At 49.9% G+C, this 16,900-nt stretch overlaps 4 protein-coding genes across 4 annotated transcripts; 3 read left to right on the top strand and 1 right to left on the bottom strand.

Moving 5' to 3' along the window:
• Positions 1–88: 88 nt before the first annotated feature.
• N7515_004881 (uncharacterized protein) lies at positions 89–3,410 on the top strand (the record flags this gene model as incomplete). Its single annotated transcript, XM_056665625.1, has 7 exons — positions 89–175; positions 231–570; positions 623–2,185; positions 2,241–2,796; positions 2,848–2,969; positions 3,024–3,305; positions 3,385–3,410. The coding sequence occupies 7 exons, from the start codon at positions 89–91 to the stop codon at positions 3,408–3,410; spliced, it is 2,976 nt and encodes a 991-aa protein (XP_056522575.1).
• Positions 3,411–4,078: 668 nt separating this feature from the next.
• On the bottom strand, positions 4,079–5,102 carry asf1 (nucleosome assembly factor ASF1; the record flags this gene model as incomplete). Its single annotated transcript, XM_056665624.1, has 4 exons — positions 4,079–4,440; positions 4,517–4,842; positions 4,904–4,943; positions 4,994–5,102. 4 exons carry the CDS (start codon positions 5,100–5,102, stop codon positions 4,079–4,081), a joined length of 837 nt encoding a protein of 278 aa, XP_056522574.1.
• Positions 5,103–5,600: 498 nt separating this feature from the next.
• Positions 5,601–8,847, top strand: rna14 (cleavage polyadenylation factor subunit RNA14; the record flags this gene model as incomplete). The annotated part of the gene is made up of 4 exons (XM_056665623.1): positions 5,601–6,488; positions 6,571–7,002; positions 7,054–8,047; positions 8,096–8,847. The coding sequence occupies 4 exons, from the start codon at positions 5,601–5,603 to the stop codon at positions 8,845–8,847; spliced, it is 3,066 nt and encodes a 1,021-aa protein (XP_056522573.1).
• A 4,173-nt stretch (positions 8,848–13,020) lies between these two features.
• Positions 13,021–16,563, top strand: N7515_004878 (putative eukaryotic translation initiation factor eIF-2C4; the record flags this gene model as incomplete). Its single annotated transcript, XM_056665622.1, has 7 exons — positions 13,021–13,557; positions 13,625–13,750; positions 13,827–13,948; positions 14,008–14,237; positions 14,302–14,477; positions 14,534–15,951; positions 16,005–16,563. The coding sequence occupies 7 exons, from the start codon at positions 13,021–13,023 to the stop codon at positions 16,561–16,563; spliced, it is 3,168 nt and encodes a 1,055-aa protein (XP_056522572.1).
• Positions 16,564–16,900: the final 337 nt, after the last annotated feature.

Raw genomic sequence — 16,900 nt, 5'->3', positions numbered from 1 at the left:
AGCTTCTGCATGGCGTCAGTCGTCCTCTCTCCACACTTTTTGACCGCTTCCACTTTCCTCTCCCCAATAATCTACAGTCTATCGCAGGATGGCTCAGTTCCTGCGTGGAAAGCAAGCTGGTATTCAAAGGGACCTGTCTGAGGGTTTATCCCCAGAATTGTTCCTCCTCGACGATGTAAGTCGGCAATCCCATGCATCCTCGGTCCGGCAACTGACACTGATGCTCTTAGTTTGCACGATGTGGCGTGAACTCACAGATTAGCGCTATCGCGTACGACCCCGTACAATCCCTCATCGCCGTCGGTACCAGTGATACTTCGTTTGGAAGTGGGCAGATCTATGTCTTTGGTCAACGGCGAGTCGCAGTGGTCTTTGAGTTCCCGCGCAAGGCGTCCGCGCGCTTTCTCCGATTTTGCGCCGATAGGCTTGTTAGCATCGATTCTAAGAATGAAATCTGCGTATATTCCCTGGAGACGGGTTGCCTGGTGGTCTCCTATGCTCCACCCGGCCAGGCAACTGCTTTGTTGACGGACCCGAGTTTGGATTATGCGTTTATTGGACTGCAGAATGGTCGGTTCTATGCTAGCGGCAAGAAGTGGAACGGAGGTTAACATGTCGATAGGTGAAATCATCGCGTATGATCTGGATCGGGAGTCATTGACGCCGTTCAGGGTTCCGAACCTGTGGTTGGAACGCAACCCACGCGCGAGGTTCTTCCCCGTTGTGTCGCTGGAATTCTCCCCACGAGACATTGGCAAGATCCTGGTGGGATATCCAGAGGGAGCAGTGACGTTTACATTTAAGCAAAATCTTGCACAGAAATACTTCATATACGACATCCCTCCAGGGGCCCCGGGTGGTGACTCCCTACCGTGCCACGACGTGCGCAGGCCAAAATTGACTAACGCCATCTGGCACCCCAACGGGATCTTTATCTTAACAGTTCACGAAGATTCTAGTCTAGTACTTTGGGATACAAAAGATGGTCGTAAGCTCCATGCACGGACAGTCCAGACAGCCAATGTCGACCAATGCAGACCAAGCTCACCTATAGAGGCCGCCGGACCCAAAGAGCCAATCACGAAGGTCATTTGGTGTGCCAAAGGTAATCCAGACGATACCGGTCTCCTCGTGGCTGGTGGCCGACCAGTGAATGATCAAACCAAAGGACTGGTGTTCCTGGACATGGGCTCAACCCCCAATTATCAAACCTCTTCTTGGCAAATCCTGTCTAACTACTTCGAACACCCACGACGACACATGAACCTGTCGGTTCCACCAGGAGCTAAGGTTGTCGACTTCTGTCTCATCCCTCGATCCTCGCCATACTTCAATGGTGCTCACGATCCAATCGCACTGCTTGCCATGCTATCCTCAGGAGAGATCATTTCCCTAAGTTTCCCCAGCGGACATACAATCACCCCCACTAACATGCTTCATCCGTTCCTCACTTTCGTTCATCCATTTGTAAACAAAGCCGTGCTCACACCCGTTGACCGGTCAGTATGGCTCGGTCTGAAAGAGCGCCGATTGCAGGGTCCCAAATTTGCGATGGGTGGCAAGGAAGCCAAGAATCCCCTCAAGCGTTTTGAGAACCGAAACGTTATCTCCACGGCACATGCAGACGGAACTGTCCGGTTTTGGGACTGTGGACATGACGATGAGATTGAGAACGGCGATGTCGTTCAAGTTGATCTTGCCCGTGCCATAGGCCGAGTCAGTAATATTGAAGTGACCGAAATGTGTCTTGCAAGTGCCTCAGGTGAAATGTCTATTGGACTCAAGACCGGCGAGCTTGCTATCTTCCGATGGGGCAATAACCCCTCATACGGACGTGAAGAGCCTCCTGGTGCCAACCAAGGGCCAGGGAAGCTGACTCCAATTACTCAGCGAACAGATCCAGGTCTCAAGACAGGGATGCTTCCCCTTACTCTTTTGGATATGCAACTAGGTCCGGTGACGGCGGTGAAGCATGGGCAAGTTGGGTTCGTGGCGGCCGGATACCAAGGTGGCGCTCTGGTGATCATCGATCTGCGAGGTCCCGCCGTCATCCATACCGCGCATCTGTCAGACATTATCAAGTCACAGAAGCGAACCAGTTTCCGTAAGGGTCGTGGCTCAGAGGAACATCAACCCGACTGGCCCACTCAGATTGAGTTTGGTGTGATGACTTTGGATGGTGATGGTAGGCATAATAACTACAGCCAATGGATTGGACCAATGTGCTAATCGTCTCCTAGACTACTCAAGCATTTGCTGCTTTGTTGGCACAAGTAGGGGAATTGTGGCAACGTTCAAGATTCTTCCTGCTTCCAACGGCACATATGAAGCAGTGTTCGTTGGATCAACAGCAGTCGAAGGTTCCGTGGTAGCCGTCATCCCCATCGACGCTGACTCCGGTGGTCTTGCTTTAGCTACACCCAGTGCAGTTGGAGGCTTGAGGAACGGCATAAAGGTCGACGGTGTTGTCATTGCTGTGACTGCCTCTGGCTGTCGCATTTTCAAGCCTCCAACCTCAAAGGGCGCTCATAAATCCTGGGAAGATTACATCTGTGATTCAGCAGCAGTCGTCAAGACCGAAGGACGAGGCTACAGCTTGGTCGGACTCTTCGGTGACGGTAACGCACGCGCATTCTCAATTCCCGCTCTTCGAGATATCGGCTGCGCCAAGATCAACCATATTGCGGATATGCGACGCCTCTCGGAAGCATGCATCACACCTACCGGAAATATCATGACATGGACCGGCCCTTCAGAAATCGGAATGTTCAACGTCTGGGGAGCTGGACACAAATCGTATGTGGTTCCTATCAAATGTCTGGCTCACGGTGCTAACACTGCTCACAGACATCCTTCCAAGGATCGGCTTTTCAATCCAGAAGCACAGCTTCCCCCACGTCCTACCATTACCAACCTGCAATGGATCTCCGGTACACAATATATCTCGCCGGCTGACATGGACATTCTGAGTATGTCACCCCATACAAATGCAATGGCAAATCGAATCTAACTCAGGAATCTAGTTGGCGGCCCAGAGCGACCCCCGTCCAAGCGAATGGTTGAGAAAATGAAGCTCGAGGACGAAGAACGCCGAAAAGCCCTACGGGAGGGACGAGCCCCACCGCCCGAGCAAGGTGGTAGCCAGGAAGGATACTGGTCCTATATGTCGCGTCAAGTCCAGGAGCGCACAGAGCGCCTGAATATTGTTGGGGATAGCATGGAGAGACTAGAGGAGAACAGCAGTGGCTTTGCTAACGATGTTGGCAAGTATGTACAGTCCCAGAAGAAGAAGGCTGTTCTAGGCTGTAAGTCGTTCTGCCCTCCCATCACCATCTAAAGTGTATTTTACCCCTTGCATACATGTCGCTGACCGGTCATTTACAGTGCTTGGTTCGAAGTTTGGGCTCTAGGCTTGTCCTTCAGTGAAAAGGGTTCCCAAATTGGTTGCTGCAGGTGTTATCTTCCTACATACTTTTCGGCGTCAGGTTAGGGTGAAATCTAAAACCCCGTGATAGATCAATTTGCAACTCTACCTCCTCTATTTGCACCCGGTATGTGGAAGTGTCGAAGAAAAGATAGATGGAGACATGAGTATTTGCGCCTGGCTAGTTGAAGGAGGCAATGAGAAACATTATCCAACATGCCTAGACCTCAATTCCTACTAGGTTTAGCGCGATTTCTTCAAGGTTGCCATGGAGGCGATGAATACATACTTCGTAAAATAATGTCTTGGGACTTGTGGATTCAACGAAGAATACACAGGTTGAGCATTCTTCATGCCAATTCTGTCTAGAAAGTACCATTACTACTTCTTGTGGCCAACCCGGAAGGGCTGTTGGGAGTCAATTATGCCTTGCGAGCACTTGAAAGAACATTTGGAATTTGAATGCCAGGCTGCAGGGTAGCCGGTTTCAATATTAAGTCAGTTCTAGAGACCTATGGTAACAATGCCCTTGGGGCCTCCGGGGGTGAGAAATTGGAATATAAATTCAAGGGTCATAAACGTTGCGTTCTGGCTGTCGTAAATGGGAATGCAGAAAGGGAAGAAACACCTTGCGAGCCCGTGTTACACCTCGATCTAGTGTACCATGAGCTCGGGTTGCGCCTCGTGAGTTGGCTTAGCGGTATCATCCTTCTGTTCGGCGTCGTCGCCCATCTCTACATCATCATCACCCTCGCCACCCTCTTCCTCATCAAGATCATCCTCATCATCATCACTCTCCGCCTCGAGATCTTCACTCTCGGCATCGGAGATCTCCTCTTCCTCGTCATCCTTGCCAGCAGCGGTGTCGGTACCTTCCATCTCCTGGTCATCACCCTCAGCAGGCTTGTTGGATTCCTCGAGCTCCTTGAGCAATGCAGCCTCGAGCTCGCGCTCCTCGGCACCATAAGTGTTGCTGTCATCGTCGAGACCATCGGCCTCGGGCTGGTCAGGGGGTACTCGGCAGGGGCAGAGTCCTCAGAATCCCTGGAGGAAAAAAAGTCAATCAAGGCTCCACTCGCCATGTAAACAAACAAAACAAGGGATCGCACCATTTGATAGCGAAGCGGGTCACACGGGGCTTCTCAGCGAGGACATTACGGCGAATGCGCTCGATGATGGGCTTCGCAGGGGGCTCAGCTGCCAGCTCTTCGCTGTCGTACTCGTTGTTCACGTAGTATCCCACCCGGACGAATTCTCGGCCGTCGTAGCTGCAGGTAAGCAGGATGACGGTCACGCCCAGCATCTCGGAAGTCGGGATGCGCTTGACATCAGGCGCGTCGGCCTCGAAAATGAACTTGTTTACGCCGACCGGGATGGGGCCGACGAGGAGGGAGTCGAGTTCTTGATCATACTCGGACCTATGCACGTTAGACTTTGAAAAATTGATGGGAGATAGGGAGGGATGAAGTGTAAACGTACGAAGTGGCGGAACCGACGTAGGTGAGCTTCCATTCCAGATCTGAAACTGTCAGAGGACTATACAAAAAACAAACAATGGTCACCACTTACCCTTCTGGAGCTGCTCGAGGCACTCGAAGGTGATTTCGAATTGGTAAGGGGCGGTGAAAGGCGCCGGGTTGTTGAGGTTTTTCACCCCGAGGAGTGAGACGACGGACATCGTGATAAGATATGAGAGTATGTACGCGTGTTTGAGGGTGAAGAAGTAGAAAAGGAATTGTATGAACAGGGGGGAAAGAAACAAAAGTGAGAGATTATAAGAGAAAATCAGAGAAATAAACAGGTCCACAAGAATGCAGTTCACTCTCGACCCCTCTAGTTAGCACAATGCGAGGAGCCCATCGATCGACGCGCCTTTCGCGTCCCTCGCATTTGACATTCACCGCCCGCACGTGACCCTAATTTCACCACGGCAACTTGCATTCGATCTTTCCCTTTGAGCTTTGGCGATTGACTGCGTACTACCAAGTATATTGATATCCTCAGGCTTTGTTCAACCTTTAGCCTTTGACCTTTCGAATGATTTGATTTACCTTCACTTAACCCCCCGACATCGTCACGCAAACCCTGCTCTTATCTGCGCCTCGGACCTTTAACTTCACTAGCTACTTACTCACATCTCTCCATCACTTTGCGATCATCGCAACCTTTGCTCATCATGGCTGATGACGAAGCTGAAGCCACTTTCCCCCAAGAGCAAGCTACACCTGCCGAACCCCAGGTTTCTACAGAGCAAGATGGTCATGGCGATAACTCAGATGCAGACTCGGATGAATACGACCCCTCACAGGGTTGGGAAGGACAGTACTCGAATCCTATCAACGACAGCAATCAGCTTGAAGCAGGCCCCGTTGATGCATCTGTTGCAGATGACGAGGAAGATTCCGTCCCCAATGCGATCGACGCGCCAGAAACAGAGGCTGACCAGACCAGCGCTTCTGTCGAGCCTTCCCAGGACCCTTCACGTGCTGAGTCGTCGACCCCCATGCAACTGTCTGGTGCCACTGAGACACCCAGGGCCAGAACTATTGGGGGATTCGAGGTTGATGATGAGGATGACCAGGGTGATGCGGATTATGAGCCGCCGGCGGTACTCGGGGGCGAGGATGCTGATGCTATGCCTGTGACAATGTCTGAAGATCCCAGCTCAGGAATTGCAAATCAAAATACTCCCCCGGATGTATCTTCACACACTGCTGAGCAGACACCTGCCAGTGGACCAGATGTTGCCAATAGTTCTTATTCTCCTGCTCCTGTCTCTAATATTGATCCTTCTTCTGTTCCTGTCCAATCGCACTGGGCTGCGCAAGATTTGCAATCCGCAACCATGCAGAACAGTACTACTTCTACTCCTGTACCTGATTCCCCTGCTGCCAAGGGTCGGCTGGCTCATGACCGTGTGGGAATACTGGAAGATCGCATCCAGAAAGATCCCAGAGGTGACATCCCTGCCTGGTTGGAGCTAATAGCCGAGCACAGAGGTCGCGGAAGGCTAGACATTGCGCGCGAGACCTACGATCGTTTCTTCGAGGTGTTTCCTATGGCGGTACGCTCACATTTGCTCGCTTTCTCTTCCCTGTTTTCTTTGCCTTTGTCAGAACAAAGTGAGATGGCTAATCGAATCATAGGCTGATCAATGGGTGGCATATGCCACCATGGAGTCTGAACTCAATGAATTCTTCCGCCTGGAGCAGATTTTCAACCGAACACTCCTCTCCATTCCCAGTGTCCAGCTCTGGTCTGTTTACCTCGACTACGTCCGACGTCGTAATCCTTTGACAACAGATGCTTCTGAGCAGGCGAGGAAAACAATCTCATCTGCTTACGATCTGGCAATTCAATATGTCGGGATGGACAAGGATTCTGGAAACATCTGGACAGACTACATCGAATTCATCCGTTCCGGTCCAGGTGTTGTCGGTGGACCTGGATGGCAAGACCAGCAGAAGATGGATCTTCTCCGGAAAGCGTACCAACGAGCCCTCGGCGTGCCAACTCAAGCTCTTAATACTCTCTGGAAGGAGTACGATCAGTTTGAAATGAATTTAAACAAAGTCACCGTAAGTTGGCAAACACTTGACCCGATACCTCCTACTGACTTTCAATATTAGGGTCGACGATTCCTTCAAGAACACTCATCATCCTACATGACTGCGCGCAGCTCATACACCGAGTTGCAGAATATCACTCGGGACTTGATCCGCACTTCGCTCCCGCCGCTGCCTCCTCTTCCAGGCTCTGAAGGCGATGTGGAATTCGCAGCACAGGCAAATATCTGGAAGCGCTGGATGGCGTGGGAGAAGCAAGATCCCTTGGTTCTCAAAGAGGAAGATCTTTCTGCTTATAAGTCACGCGTGGTGTATTTCTACAAACAGGCTCTCATGGCAATGACATTTTTGCCCGAAATGTGGTTCGATGCTGCCGAGTTCTGCTTCCAGAATGATTTGGAGGATGACGGGACGGATTTCTTGAAGAAGGGCATTGAAGCTAACCCAGAGAGTTGTCTCTTGGCATTCAAGCGCGCCGATAGACTCGAGGTTGCTTCCGAGTCTGAACAAGATTCCGCCAAACGTGCGCAGAAGGTTCGGGAACCGTACGATAAGCTGCTTGATGCACTTTATGCATTGATCAGCAAGGCGCGTGACCAGGAAACCCAGGATGTTGCACGTATCGAAGCCAGTTTCCCATCGACCAATGCCGAAGGCCAGGCTCAGGATGAGGACGATGCTGATCCAGAAGCCAAGGAAAGAGAAGCGGCCAAGAAGGAGCAGATCGATGCAGTGCGCAAGGCTCATTCTACTCAAATTAATATCATTTCGAAGACCATCTCGTTTGCATGGATTGCACTCATGCGCTCCATGCGCCGAATCCAGGGCAAGGGCAAACCAGGAGAAATTGCGGGCTCGCGCCAGGTCTTCGCGGAAGCCCGGAAGCGTGGTCGCATCACCAGCGACGTCTATATCGCCAGTGCTCTGATGGAGTACCATTGCTATAAAGATCCTGCAGCGACTAAGATCTTCGAGAGAGGCGCCAAACTCTTCCCGGAGGATGAACACTTTGCGCTCGAATACTTGAAACATCTTCTTGACATCAATGATACTATCAGTAAGTCACTCGATCCATAGTTCCAAACCATACTGACCGCCACCAAAGATGCCAGAGCCGTCTTTGAAACCACGGTCAGGAAGCTAGCGTCCAACCCCGAGAACGTGCACAAAGCCAAACCTATCTTTTCCTTCCTCCATGGTTACGAATCTCGCTACGGCGATCTCACCCAGGTGATCAATCTGGAGACTCGCATGCGCGAACTTTACCCGGAGGATCCTGCTCTTGAGCAATTCGCTAGTCGTTACTCTAACAGCATATTTGACCCTACATCCGTCCAACTGATCTTGTCACCGTCCCAGACCCGGCAAAAGATGACCATGACAGGATTCCCTCCGGATGTCCACGGCTCTCCCATGGCAAGATACATGGATACCTCACTCAACTCACCAAAGCGAGCATATCCTACTGACGAATTTGATGATGATTCAAATCGCCCACGAAAATTCATTCGTGCCGACTCGCCTATGAAGAGCGCTCAAGGTCGGCGCCTCGACCAGCCGAAGCGTGTGCAACAGCTGAATGGGCAATCCGTCTCATACAGGCCGCAAGGTTCTCCAGCTCCCTTGCCTCGCGAGGTGGTCAATCTTTTGAGCATCATCCCTGCTGCGTCTTCGTACAACATTGCCCGCCTGTCCCCCGAGAAGATGGTCGAACTTCTTCGCCACGTTGACATTCCTTCCGACATTTCCCAAGTTCAAATTCCACAGAATGTACACGGATCTAGTGGAGGCCAAACCCAAGGTGGGGGAAATCCGTACTCTGGTAAGATCACCCATCTCCTCTCCTTATTTGCATGACTGCATCCCAAATTTACTCATACCTCACCCAGGCGCTTACCGTTGAGCCCCTGATCGCTCGTTCGCCCTCGGAACTCACCCATCCGATTTCTGTGTACAATCTATTGACCTCTGTCCGGCAATCCCTTTCATTTCCGGCGCGCAAAATATCCCGATTTGTCTTTGGCATTGATGACCCACCGCCTTTTTCCTTCGCTCTGATGGGCATTTCATGAGACACGGTCGGGGCTCACGCAGTTGTTCCGAACCCCATTGCATCTTTCATCGGCGTTAATCTACCTGATATTATTTTCAATATGGTCCCAGTTCACATTGCTTGCTTCTGGTTGGTTTTTTTTATCCCGATCATGCTTTGTACAGTTCCAAGCAGGCAGATAATTCCACAATGAATCTACCAAGTATGTATGAGCATTATACATGCTTGGATATGCTGAAATTGGTCTTCTCTAGACAATTTTCTAGTCCGTAGTCGTACGTAATTCATACCCGGTTTGGATTCCCCTCATCGCTCAGGCATCTGGTCATATTTCTGTCGGAATGCACTGTGTCCTAGCATAACGTTGTGAAATATCGCTTTTACCAGACATCGCTCGCTCGTGGCGTTAGATTGCCGAGAACTATCGGCTTATTAATAGTAAGGCACTTTGGCGGAGTGGTCTAACGCGCTGCCCTGCTATGCATTGAATTGTGAGGCAGTTCCTTCGGGAGCGTGAGTTCGAATCTCACAGGTGTCGATTTTTTTGTTTCTTCTTCTTCCTTCACACATAACAACAACCTATCCGTTTTAAACAGCGCGCACCCGCGCCGCGACTATTGAAGGAGATGGAAACCATCCAACTGACACCAGTCACACCACACCACGGGAAGCCCACAGATCGGGGCGAGGAACGCGGTTGAATGAACTCAGCTTAGCACGTCCACATGACCCATAGGCAACCGGGCCAGAGCCCAGCTGCTGCCGGACGTTAAAGGAAGCCATATTTTGATACCAAATAATGCAGTTCTTAGTGTGACGATCAGACGTCTTATGAAGAGCGTTGAGGGGGTTCCAGGACTGGTTGTTGAGTCCGAGTGCTGTGACGAGATGGGAGTTGAAAAGTGATTCCTTGCTTCTTCTTCTCTTTTCCTTTTCTCTTCGTATTTGTTGTTCTAGTTCGATTGCACAATGCACTCTTTTGTTTAGAGAACTGGCACGTAACAGAGTTGGTAGCTTGAGAATTGAAATCCAATATCTGTACGGAGTATGGACAGAGAATATATCGCAATTCGTATTGTTTTGGTTTACCGGTTTGCTCAAAAATCAAGCAATAAGGCACTTTGGCGGAGTGGTTAACGCGCTGCCCTGCTATACATTAATTGTGAGGCAGTTCCTTCGGGAGCGTGAGTTCGAATCTCACAGGTGTCGATTTTTTGGTTCCCTCCCTCCCCTTGTTTTTATACTCCGTACCTACCTACCTACGTCTTCTACGACCAGGAAGAACCTAAGTCACTTACATTGTTGAATTATAATCAAACCAGATGATAGTTTACATATATTCAGTCACATCATTAAAATCGAGGGTCGTATCCATTGGATATAGACACCTACAATTACTACCTGATCAAGGGTTAAGGTTCAATTGCAGCCCGCAGATATATATAGGAACGGACCATCCTGCCATTCCCTGAAAATGGGGTTACCTACCGCAAATCCCAGCCTATCTTCGGGGATGTAGACTGAATGTCTGAATTCAGTGCTGTATATTCCATAAAGATGGCGAGATGCTCTCCTTGGGCTCACAATATTGGGGGCTTCGTCGCTTTACTTCCCCCATATGGACGCCCATAGCACCATTTACAATCCAGCTATCGTCCAAAGGATAACCTGACTCCGACATACAGGAACCATGGTGGAAACCTGGAATACACAGATATAATAGCATCGTTGGTCGTTCAGGTGTCACGACTCACGAGGGCGCCACAAGTGTCTTTCTCCGTCCCAGTAGTGCAGGCTTTCCAGCTTGTTTCGCTCGGTCACTTCTCTCCCGCCCCCCAGATTTCCGACAATACGGTCCTCTCCCAGTTCTCTTAACCAAAGTTTTTGACAGGTCTCCAGACAGGGCATTGAGGTCAGAATCTATTGAGGGAACAACAAGATGGCCACACCACCCGCGAACGAGTTTCATGCGAAACTCATGCACGCATTGAAACTCAGTGTTAGTGCTCGAAAGAGCCTGGGGCACATCAACGGCAGGAAAAGGTACTTTTAGTACACCTGCCTAGGGCCACAGGAGGTCCCACTACCCCATTACTGCCGTCACCATTCCGGATCGCTGATAAATCCGTCAGCATATCGTGAGCAAGAACGGGGGATGAACATCACAGGCCAGGCTCGATCTTACAGAAACCGAAAGTACCGTACGGAACGACTTGCAATCTGGATTTCGAGTACTTATCTATGCCGAAAGGGTACTCACCCACTCCAGTACAGCCTGCAATTAGACAGCTGGATGGCAAGTTGCTATATCAAGGGAATATCGATTGGGCTGTGAAAGAATCCAGGGAAGCGACAGCCTCGTCCATATCAGATAAGCATGGGATAATGGGCACTCTTTTCCTAAGGTGCTATGGTGGACCCAATAGCCAATACCACACCAGGTTAGAGACCAAGCCATCAGTTGCAGCTACACACCGGATGATCTTAAGGTATTATCTTCGTTCGCTGCCCAGGGCACACAGTGTTCCCCCAGGATCTCAACCGGGAGTACCTAACGAGTTAGTACAAGACAAGATCTCCCAAGACCACAAGGATTTGCAAACAACCGACATAGGAACGCTCTGTGGGAAACTGCTTCCCGGTCCCCTGTCGACAACTCCGCAGTCAGTACACGGATTCCTGCGCTGAGGCGAAGGGTCTCTCGGGAATACTATACTGCCTCGACATCGAGGCGATGGCGACAATAGTCAAAGCTCTTGTAGTTACAGTTAGCGTAATTGTTGATATAGACAAAATGGCTACCCTGGGCCTGACGCGACTGTGGCCCCGGGGCATTGTTCGGAACAGTAAGCCAGGTTGTCTAGGATCTAGCCATGGCATAACTCATTCATTAGACAATTTCTCGGGGCAATGAGTCGTACATAACAAATAAGATAGAAAAACAAAAAGAATAACAAAAAGAATAACAAAAAAAAATCAAACGACACCTGTGAGATTCGAACTCACGCTCCCGAGGGAACTGCCTCACAATTAATGTATAGCAGGGCAGCGCGTTAACCACTCCGCCAAAGTGCCTTGTTGCTTGATTTCTTATCCTTCCTAGTAATTATTAGGAACTTTTAGTGAGCCGGACTATAAGAAAACAGACATAGTTAACTAGTTAGACTTCGTTTAACTACGGGCTCCAGGGTTGATGTTCTAACCCAGCTAGTGAGAAAAAAACAGGGAACATGTGCGGGTACTAAAGTAGAAAGGAAAAGCCATTTAGCTTGGCCTGAAATCTGGTATATTACACGAGGCGCAGTATCGAAGATAGTCAGGGAGAAAAGCTGTGTGTTTTATTCGCTGCTATCAGAAGGACCTCTAGAGAAGAAGGGAAAGGAGAAGAGAGAAGAGCCTCTCTATCTACAGGTGGAAAGGGTGTTGTCACGTGGTGTGACCTCGACATAGCTATGCTGATCATCTGATGTACAAGAAGTCGTTATGTTTGTTACCTGACATTGCCTAATTCGGAAGTAACATCTGCCTGTCCCAAAGTCAAACTATAAAACATCCCTCCTCTCCTCTCTTCTTCTCTTTTCCTTCTTCCTTCTTCACCCTCTACTACTACTTCGATCCTGGAGTTTCTCATAACTCTGGTGTCTTCTTCTTAGGTTTGCTCAAGCCTGGTAAGTGATGAACAGTCCCCATCCATGCCACTGCCTGTTATCTCTGAATTATTTTTTCTCGCTTCCGGTTCATATCAACTTGTCTTCCTGCTTGAACGGAATCACCTATTGTTCTTTCTACCCTCCTTCCACCCTCTTCACTCTTCTAATCCACAGCATTGAACCTTATGACTCTTGCACGAACCTCATTTCCGGCATCTGAAACGCCATCAACTGCACTCCAGACCAAAAAGTTTGGTACACTGATGCTGACAAGTGACGAAACAGATTCCTTTTACCGACACTTCTGAGCTTTTCTCTTTTACCAACATGGCTCCTCCAAAGCCATCCAATACCTCGGATGAGGAAGACGAGCGTCTGTCTCGCTATGAGCGCCGATATGTTCCTTCTGGCACAATGGGTAGCTCTTCTTCTTCGTCCTCATCGTCTGAACGGCCAATGCCTCTGAGCGAACGCCAAGTTAGGGAGCTACGTGAGTACAGGGCCAATTTAGCGGAAGAAGCCAGGCGCAAAAAAGAAGCAGAATTGACTGCTTGGATGCGCCGAACCCGTATTGACCCCGAGACCGGCGAGAGAAAGCCTAAGCATGATGCTGGCTCCGACGACAGTGGTTCTTCACCCATCCGCCGCGCTCCAACCCCCCCCGAAGTTCCAGAACACTGGACAGACGAGGAAAAGGCCAATCATGAACGTCTCATCCAAGAAGGCCTGAGAGTGGCCGTCTGGGAACAACACAGGATGCACAAGGATAAGTTTGTGGAAACCGAGGATTACGCTACGATCCACTGGGATGAATGCATGAACATCGACATTCCATGGCATCGGTTCAGACTCAAGACGGGTAAAGTACGTGCATAAACAAGATAACCAAGTTTCCGTGTGCCGTTATCAAGGTACTAATCATTTTCTTCAGGATATCATATGCAAGACTCCACTCGATCCCCGTAAGGGCTACAACACTGCCGGCAGGGAGATCGAGGTCATGATGAATGCGTACCCTATCACTACTTTTCCAAGAAGGGCAGTTTACCAGTACGAGGTAGGCACGATGTTTCTTTCTTTTGTTTTAATGCCATGCCTTCATTCCCTTTTGCTAATCATTTACCGATATCCAGGTAAATGTTGTTCAAGGAGAAACAATCGAAACGGATAGACGGATCCTCAGGAAGGCCTGGAACAGTCAGGTCCGAAAGACAAAATTACCTAATGCAATCTGGGATGGTGGACAGATCTGCTGGTAAGGAGATCACCCATTCAGACCTACCTCTGACAATTTTCTAATATTCTTCATGGCAGGTCGACAGAAATGTTTTCTGACTGGCATGAGGTCGTTGACATCAAGCGTGATTCTACCCGAGGGGACCTCAACTCAGGTCACGGTCGTAAACCCAAGGATGTGGAGAAGCACGGGCGGTGGCCTGGCTTCAGAATGTCGCTCGTTCTAAGGAAAAAGGTCGACCTGCGCGTGATTGCCTCTTGGCTGCGAGGCCGCCATGATCTCGATGAGTCGGTGATCGAGTCGCTCAGTAAGTCGTTTCACTTTCTCGCTAGTTTCCTATATTCTACTTTCCAGCATACTAATCATGGCAGGCTTTCTTGATCACTTGCTTCGTGAAACGCCCACCAAGAAGCATGCTGCGATCAAGCGAGCATTCTTCTTTGACAAGCTGGACGACATGATGCTGAAACAGGAGTTTTTCCAGCCACTTTCCAACAGAGGTGCTTCTGTTTACCGAGGCATTTATCAAGCTATCAGGCCAACTCCTGTAAGTTTCGATCCTTGGTTAAACAGCAAGTTCAATAGACTGACCTTTCACACCAGGGAGGACTGATTCTCAACGTTGATGTCGCCCACTGCGTCTTCTTTTCTCGCATCACTCTCATGGGCATCATGATGCACTTTGGTAACTGGAATGACAAGGAGGCTATGGTCCGGGCTCTTCAGAGCACACGCGACAAGTGGGGAGGCTTGAAGGAATCGCCACACTTCGCCAAGGCAAGCAAGAGGATCCAGGGTCTTCGAGTGACGCCCAACTACGAAGGTTGCCCTTACGATTACAAATCCTTTATCGTCAAGGGCTTGATGCATTGCAGACCCAGGGACAAGACCATCAATTATACGGACAAGGTCACCGGAATCACGAAGAACATGAACATTGAGGAATACTTTATGAAACGTTACAACGTCCGCCTGGAGTACCCCAACATGCTTATGGTCGAGATGCAAAAGGAGAATTGTTATTACCCTGCCGAGTTCCTGGTCATCAAAGGCCTCCAAAGATACCGCTGGAAGCTTGACGACATGCAAACGGCGCAGATGATTCAGTGGTGCGCTACCAAGCCACAAAAGCGACTGGCCAATATATGCCAGTCAAAGGAACTTCTCCAGCACAAGAACGACGATATGTTGAAACACTACGGCATGGAAATCAGTGAGAAAATGATCAAGACCAAGGCCCGCTTGCTGCCGAGCCCTGAAATTCAGTTTGGGGGCAACGCCAAACTCAACCCAAGGCACACCGGTAAGTGGGATCTTCGTGGTAAGAAGTTCTACAAGCCGAATGAAAAGGCCCTCGAGGCTTGGGGTGTCGGATACTTCGCCGGTCACCGCAAAGGTATCACCCATGACCAGGTCCTCCTGTGGGTTGAACATTTCATCAAGATATACAGGCAGATGGGCGGGGAGGTTGACGAATATCCCCTGGTCAAGGCAATGAGCGAAGATGTTGGCAAGTGTGTCAAAAATCTCTATGAGGGGATCTCACTGAAGTTCCAGCGGGAGCCACAGCTCATGGTTTGGATCGTGCCTAACAAGGACTCCTGGGTCTATCTCCGCCTCAAGAGATCTTCGGACTGCCGGTTCGGTTGCCCTTCGCAGGTGCTCCAGTCTCAACACTGCATTGACAACAGGCCCCAATACCACGCAAATGTTCTGATGAAGGTGAATGCAAAGCTTGGTGGAGTCACTGCTCGCGCTATCCCGAAGTCAAAGGGCTCCGCTCTGCCTCCCAAGTCCATGATCATCGGAGCAGATGTCACTCATCCGACGCTGGGTGTGTGGACGCCATCCTTGGCAGCCATGTCAGTCTCGGCCAACGTGAGTGCAACTCGCTACATGGGTGGATGCGAGGTCAACGACTTTCGTGTCGAAGTTATCAAAGACAAGGTAGTGGAAGACATTCTTAAACCGATGGTCGCAGAATGGAGGGCCACCGTTGGCGAGGGAAGCCTCCGGAATGTGTTTATTACTTCCGCGATGGCGTGTCGGTGTCTGAATACCAAAAAGTTCTTAGGGAGGAGGTCCCTTCGGTCAAAAACGCTCTTGCACATGCATGTGGGCGGGCGATCTGGGAAGGCAGGATGTGTGTGATTGTCGCCAACAAGCGCCATCATCTTCGGGCATTCCCTAACCCCAATGTTCGTGCAAACTGTGACCCCCACGGTGGCCCACTGCCGGGCACCCTCGTTGATCGGGATGTGACTAGCGCACACGACTGGGACTTTTTGCTTTACACGCACATTGCCCTGCAGGGAACTGCACGCCCGGTTCATTACCATGTTCTGATGGATGAGATAGGCCTCAATCCCAATGACCTTGAGGGCATGATCAATGACCACTGCTACCAGTACATTCGTTCGACCACCTCTGTCTCAGTGCATCCTGCTATCTACTATGCGCACTTGATCTCCGTTCGTGCTCGTCACCATGAGGATATCCCTATTACCGCTGGTCCTCAGAGTGGAGTAGAGGTGCCAACGACAAATCCCAAGCCCAAGGAGCCCCGGGCCGAGAGACTGCTTCCCATTGCAGGCACCTCGAACCGACTGGCTCTTGGCATGTGGTACATTTGAGTCTATCTCGACATTTCCATGGTCTCAGACAGAGGTTCCCTTTGTTGACTCCATGATGAAATCCTTCCGGGGATTTGCGGTTATTATTCGATGATTTCATCCTTTTATTTGCTTTTATCTTTTCCAGTCGCAGTGAAGGTTGTTCGCTTTGAACGATCTGTTTGCCGGCTGATGGCCTATCTATTTGATGGGAATGGTTATGGATTTATCAGGGTCCTAGGTGCCAGTTGTCTTTTACGAACCAGTTGAAGGCGAGGATCGGACCCTTTTGATTTTACCATAGTCTTATGAAAAGAAAAAATTTTTTTAAAAAAATAAAAAAAGGTCATACTGTGGG

This window comes from Penicillium bovifimosum (assembly GCF_028826915.1).
Source record: "Penicillium bovifimosum strain IBT 22155 chromosome Unknown utg000004l_segment0_segment0, whole genome shotgun sequence".
NCBI lineage: Eukaryota > Fungi > Ascomycota > Eurotiomycetes > Eurotiales > Aspergillaceae > Penicillium > Penicillium bovifimosum.
Note: the sequence above shows the minus strand (reverse complement) of the source record. Positions and strands in the feature narration are given on the sequence as shown.